This window comes from Telmatherina bonti, assembly GCF_933228915.1.
Source record: "Telmatherina bonti genome assembly, chromosome: 22".
Lineage (NCBI taxonomy): Eukaryota > Metazoa > Chordata > Actinopteri > Atheriniformes > Telmatherinidae > Telmatherina > Telmatherina bonti.
The window spans coordinates 12,855,493-12,861,935 of NC_136631.1; the positions used below are offsets into that span (position 1 = coordinate 12,855,493).

Here is a 6,443-nt window from a genome sequence, read left to right on the forward strand (position 1 = left end):
GCATAAGCATGAGGAGAAGTACAAAAATCTCACATAATTTATCAAGATCCAGCAGCTGGGTTTGAACCAACGACCTTTGGAACAAAAGGAAATCCATTTTACCACTACACCACTATAGTTCTCTTTCACACTGTGGCAAGAGGGCTAATATGATTTGCAATTGTGTAATCAGCAGAATTGCAAAAAGATGTGAAACGTCGGACTGCTATCAAGAAGCTAAAGATAGTTTCATATAGTATGTAAAAACAACTATAATTCTAAAGTCAGTAGTTAAACTGCATTAATCAATGCAGAACATAATTGCAGAACACCATTTAAATTTGCCTGTGTATTCAGTTAAAGACTATTGTTCAACGTGAACAACTTTGTTTCAATTGAAGCATTGTAACAACAAACACTTAATATTGAACTGTCATTTCTGCAGTTTATTTTTTTGAAAATGGCCATAGGCATTTACAGTAATGAAAGAAATAAAGAACTGGATCTCAATACAGTAATAATTTTAAAAACGCGATCTCTATACTGTGAATGCCCATTGAACATTCACAGTAACTAGAAAATTTGCTCTTCTTGCAGAAGAGCAGCTGTGAATGCCCTTTTATGCTGAAAGATTGATATGCAATTGCATAACCATTTGATGAAGAAGCACAACTATCCAACTTGATTTATCAAGGTACCACATCAGGATTCAAACTTACAAACATCTGAACATTCATTCAACCACACTGAGAAAAACAACTCATAGAATTTACTTAAAAAATCCTCGTAACAATTTGCACAAGAAATGTTTAAGTAAATTTTACTAATGTAATGACAAATACAAATTACTGGTAATGACCAAGTAAAATTTACTCATCTTATACAAATCACTTTTATCATTGTATTGTGTAAATAGTACTTGCTTAATTCTGAATTTGTAGTTATTCTTACTTAAACTAAGTAATTAAAATCTCTATATATATATATTTAGACTAGTCATCAAAATATTAAGTAAATCTTAGCAGTTTTAAATAGGATTTTAATTAGTATATTTTATGCACCATTCTTAAGTTAAATTTTCCAACATATTTGAATGAATGTTACTAAATATGTTAAATTTGCTCTGTGGATTTAGTATTCATAAAATGATCAAAACCATTCATTTCACAGTTCAACTGTTTATTTTGAGACAAAGACCAAACACCATCCAGGGACAAAAATAAAGTGTCTGATAATTAAAGAAAAAAAAAAAAAAAAAAAAAGCATCTACTGACCATCTACATAAGTTGGTTTTTGGAATTACATTTCCTTCATTGGAGGCACCAGCATATTGTAAGACAATGTGAAAATGTATGTAAAGGTCAGATTATTTACAAAACAAAAATTAAAAAAATTAAAAAACTATCATTTTTCAGAAAAATTTACATTTTCAGTCAAACTAAAGCACTTTTCAGGCAGTGTCAACAAAACCAGAATTCATGCCATATTAACGTCACTCCACCCCAGTTGTAAACATTACAAGCAACAAATATAAACAGTAGCACAACTACCTAAAACAAGTCCATGTACTTTAAACTTGTGATTTTAGAAAAACTAAATTAGGGTAAATGGGAAAAACAAATTTCCTCAAAGAATATTAATTTGTTCTGGCCTTTTAACTTAATAAAACCTCAAAATTAACTTAAATTGCTCATTACCTATTCTAACAGAAAACTGTTTTAATACCAAACTTAGGATATTTTCCCTTTGTATAAGTGCTACTGATGAAAGGAACTAAAATGTTACATGGACAATAGCTCTTTGAAGTATTCTAACTGGCTGTTTGAACTATCGTAATTCAAACACAATATTAAAACCTTTAAACACTTGAGCATTACATATAAAAATTGTAAAACTTTTTTCCACCTTGATCTCAAACAACAAATTGAAAAACAATAGGAAATATGAAATGCCATAAAACTGAGCTTTTACTCAGTTATGGAAGTTATACATTTTTTCAATGTTTGAAGAAGAACATTCCTAATGCTTAGGGTTTTGTTTTTTTGTCTTTTTCTGTCAAGTGCTTTTTGTGGTTTTAGTCCCAGGTCTTGACATATGCAATGGTTTAACAGTGAAGCACAAAACATTAAATAACCTCACATTTTCAACAGCGAAAGGTCGTGGCCATATTTAACCACATCAGTCTTAGAAAAAAAGGATACACAATAAGTCTGTTCATAGAGAACTAAAGGTGGCTTTAGAAAACAAAACAAACTGATGTATGAGAGAGACGCAAACAGTTTACAGTCCCATTGTAAATTGCACCAATCTTGAGTAAAAGTGCTTTAGGTTGTGGCAGCAGCAGCAATGCATTTTCCATAAGACTTAAGTAAGCAGCTTTGTCTTTAATGCATTTACTTTTGAGGACAACCTGATGCCATCAAGTTCCAAAAAAAGTTTCTGAAATACCTCAAAAGTGTAATGTAGTGCTGGGGGATATGCAAGGTTGAGAGCATAAATCAGCCCCATGAGGAGTGCACATGCCTTAGCAGTACAGCCACATTCTGCCAGAACCTCCAGGCCATCAAGAAGAATAGAAACTTTAACTGGATCCTCTCCATCAGTACCATGAACAACCAGTATCTTGAGGATGTGATCTGATGCATCACTTAGGCAGTCCTCCTGTAATTACATTCAAAACAGAGACATTGCTTTAATTGTATTAACCCACAAAATTACTTTTCAAAGACTGTAGCAGTCAAAAGTTTGATCACACTCTAACCTTAAATCAAACATTAAAGTGTGTCAAAAAAGTCTGTTACCCCTTAAAAATAGAAACATTCAGTGAGGATCTCAGCCAAGCAATTGTAATTAGCATAATGCCATCTAATCAGCTGTTCATTTCCTCTTTGACATTTTATGTAAATTTTGTTCAAATCTGTCCACACCTTTTGATGCCAACAGACTAAACCAACAGTACAGAAACTGTGAACCTCTGTTAATGAGGGTAATGATGCTGACCTCATCCAATGACGAAGGTATGCGACTTAAAGTACTTTTACAGTGGCATGAAGCAATAGTTTTAAAACTCCAGTTTAAAGCCTATTGTCTAATAAAAATCTTTTGATTCACTTGTAAATGTACACATTTTTTGGGGGGGGCCTTTCAGATTACAAAAGTGAGAATATTGATTCAACTTTTTTTTCTTTGCCTGCTTTTCTGGTTAGAGGAAATCTTGAAATCAGTCAAAACAATAATAATTTACCAGGCATTCCTCAAAGAGTTCCTCAGGTTTCTCGCCAAGGTACAGTATGAGTCCATGAATGACAGTTTCACGCTTCATTTCAATGGTCTGGTTCTGGAAAAAGATTACCATGTTAATATTGTCCCATTATCTATTCAAGTTAGAAACGCACGAGTATTCAGGACTGACATTAAGTGCTCTGAGTACTTCCCAATAAGTAGAAACTGTGGATCATGCTTGAAACACAGAAACACATTTAATTCATCAAGAGAGTTAATTAACTAAATATCCTAATTTTCGATTCGATTTTCCCACCCCTAATAAAAGTTGACCAAGTACCATTTTGTGCAAACCCACCTGACTCAGTTTGTGCAGAAATGGCTTAAGTTTGGCACCAATGACTCCTCCCTTTTTCTCCATCACGGCAATTATCTTTGGAGTGTACTGGTCCAGTTTCAACATAAAGGTCTGCACTAGTGATTTTGTGGTGATTCTACTGAATTCCTGTTTGATCTGAATAAAGAAAAAAAATATATATATTGTAAATGCATACTATATAAACTTCACATTTTCATTGTTTGCATAAAAGCACATGCTTGTGTTTGTTAATCAAAAGAGCTATAATAGTAAATGGACTGTTCTTATACACTTTTGCCATACAAATAAATTATACTTTGAAAATTATTTTACCTCGGCCTCAGAAAACAGAGCAGGCCATCTCTCTTTCAAGTCATTTGCTGCTGGACTGCCACTCACAACTTCAAGTCGTTGATAGGAGAATGTTCTGGCCATCTTTTCTTGTATCACTTTTGTATTGCCCATAAACTTAACATCATTAAGAAGTTCCTGTCTTAGAATCTCCAAACTGTCATTGGTTTCCCCACTTGGATGTGGAGGGAGATAGTTCACCTCTGCTCTCTTTGGCTTCTTACAGTTCTTTGCAGGGTTTCTGTTGTCAGATGATTTTCCATCCAGTGAGTTGATATTAAGCTCAGGACATGGTATCTTACGCTTTCTGATTTTGGATCTGAAATTGGCCATCTTGTATTTAAGACGCTGCTGCCAACCATACATGCCAGAAAATGAGGTTCCCGGCTCCTGTAAACATGGATGCTTTTTTAGCAAGGCTTCAACGACTGCCAATATTTGCAATCCAGAAGGATAAGCAGTGTATTGGAATATTGCTTCAGACAGTTTTTCGAGAATATCAGACTTCAATGATGGATTTTGAAGGAGGGAGCCTTCTTTTTCATATGCATCATTTCCTTCCTGTAGGAGCAACTCAGCAGTTTAGGAAAAGACAGGTATTTCAAAATTACTTGGCCAAGTTTGTGACCGTAGCTCGGGAGACTGCGATAAAATAATAGTGTCTGATGAACTACCTGAAGAACAGTCTTCTTGGGAGGAGTCTTCTAGTGGAACTTGAGAGGAGGAAGAAGTCTCACTGACAGAGGTCAATGTAAGAATAACAGGTGGATCTCTATTCACTAGCTTTATTGTGTCTTTGTCCTTAACATCATTTGTGGATGTTAGAGTGAAGAACTGGTTATCAAAATCTTTGTCCATGTACATGATAGCAAAATCCCCCCGAAGTTGAAAGTGATCTTGCGCAGCTGCCAACAGCTGGTCCACTGTGTCTGGGATTCCATCTGGTAGGAGTAACTTGTGAACTTGAGTTTCTTCGAGGATAACCCGTAGCTGAACAGAAGCAGACATCTTTACCAAATTGGCAAGTAGGGCTGCAAAAGACTGAAAAAGAGACAGTAATGACTAATATACTAAGACATGAATAAAAACAAACAAAAAAAACATTTTTGTTAGCACAATTTGGACAGCCTCACACCACCTTTATGATTTAGAAAAAATAAAATCATGAACGGACAGAATATCAGTAACTTTTTCTGTGTAGTAGCCATATTACAAACATGTTTCCATGAAACTTTTCTCTTTTAACAAATCCTAGCATAAGGATAACCAAATATAGTTGTTTTTTTTTTGTTGTTTTTTTTAAGTCAGTACCCTGCAAATTTTTCACGTGTCTCTGTAGACACAATGATTCAAACAAAGCAGTTTTCAAGCAGCACTTGTTTAGCTCTGTACAAGCCTCTAAACCAGGGGTGGCCAAAGTCGGTCCTGTGGGGTTACTGTCCTAAAGATTTTTTATGTATCCCTGTTCCAACACACCTGGCTTCCACTAAATGGATACAAAAGCCAATGAAGTTCAGAATGTCTTCAGCTGTGTTGGGCCTGTCGAGGACCGGAGCTGGCCACCCCTGCTCTAGCTGACCAATTATTTGAGTTCCAACTGTGGCTCAAAAAGGTCTGGATTTGGTGAACAATGTCCTTGCATTCTAAAATGGCCAGGTATTACAAGCTTTTGTAGATACACTGTTCATTATGCATTAGAGCCATAAAAATGTATTTACTTTTTTTGGTTAAATGTTGATTTTAAACTTTTTGAGTACTCATAAGAGGTTATCCAAGTTATACACAAAAACAGTAAAAGGTATGTCCATTGGATCATTAATTGTTAATCTAGGTTAAGTGTCACTAACATTTTGAGGGGTTGGGAACTGAACTACCAATCCTCTAAAGGAAAATCCCTCCCACAAGTGTTGCTGAGTTTAGCACATCTAGTTTAGCACATCTAAAAATATCCTTTATTGGGTACAAAATGCATATAGATTAAAAATTGTCTGATTTTGAACTAAAAGTTCATGAAAAGGAAACAAATCAAATAAATTACTATCAAATTTGTAGTGAAATACTTTACCTAGTTTTAAAAGCTGATGTGGTGTTTCAGAGAAACCATTCGATCACCTTCCACAGAATAGGTAATCAGAGGGTAAACATCTTTGAGTTGTGACTGTTCAATAACTTTGACAGTGCTCATGGACTCCAACTTAAATTATCTTAAATGCTCACAGTACCAGGCACTCTGCAGTTTCACTACAAACACCAAACTTTCATGAACAACAACTGTTTGTAGTATTTCGGCAAAGTCAGGCAACCCACCCGTGGAACCATAAATTACCATCATACCATTACTGTAACTGGTTCCTTGATAGTCTGCTTTGCTGACCATTTTAACCATCTTCTCTCCAGGAAATTTGTGTGCCATAAATTCTTGCAGATTTTCATTCACAACTTCTAATGGAACCCTAGATATTTTTGACACAGAGAGAGCAGAGACTTTTGATCCATGGAGGTGGAAGGCAATCATGGACTGATGGTTTTTTGC

General features: G+C 35.1%; 1 protein-coding gene across 1 annotated transcript; it reads right to left on the bottom strand.

Moving 5' to 3' along the window:
• Window positions 1-2,017: 2,017 nt before the first annotated feature.
• Window positions 2,018-6,212, bottom strand: LOC306772123 (uncharacterized protein). Its single transcript, XM_079261536.1, has 5 exons — window positions 5,976-6,212; window positions 3,893-4,951; window positions 3,560-3,715; window positions 3,224-3,316; window positions 2,018-2,640 (listed from the first exon to the last, which is right to left on the bottom strand). Exons 2-5 carry the CDS (start codon window positions 4,274-4,276, stop codon window positions 2,344-2,346), a joined length of 930 nt encoding a protein of 309 aa, XP_079117662.1. The 5' UTR covers window positions 4,277-4,951; window positions 5,976-6,212; the 3' UTR covers window positions 2,018-2,343.
• Between the last annotated feature and the right edge of the window lie 231 nt (window positions 6,213-6,443).

What these genes read in the sequence shown, in the direction of transcription:
- LOC306772123 (XM_079261536.1), bottom strand. Translation starts at nt 4,276, where the DNA reads ATGTATGGTTGGCAGCAGCGTCTTAAATACAAGATGGCCAATTTCAGA. An exon ending in CTCTGTTTTCTGAGGCCGAG is followed by an intron (nt 3,716 to 3,892) that starts GTAAAATAATTT and finishes TTCTTTATTCAG; the next exon opens with ATCAAACAGGAATTCAGTAG. An exon ending in TTCTGCACAAACTGAGTCAG is followed by an intron (nt 3,317 to 3,559) that starts GTGGGTTTGCAC and finishes ATCTTTTTCCAG; the next exon opens with AACCAGACCATTGAAATGAA.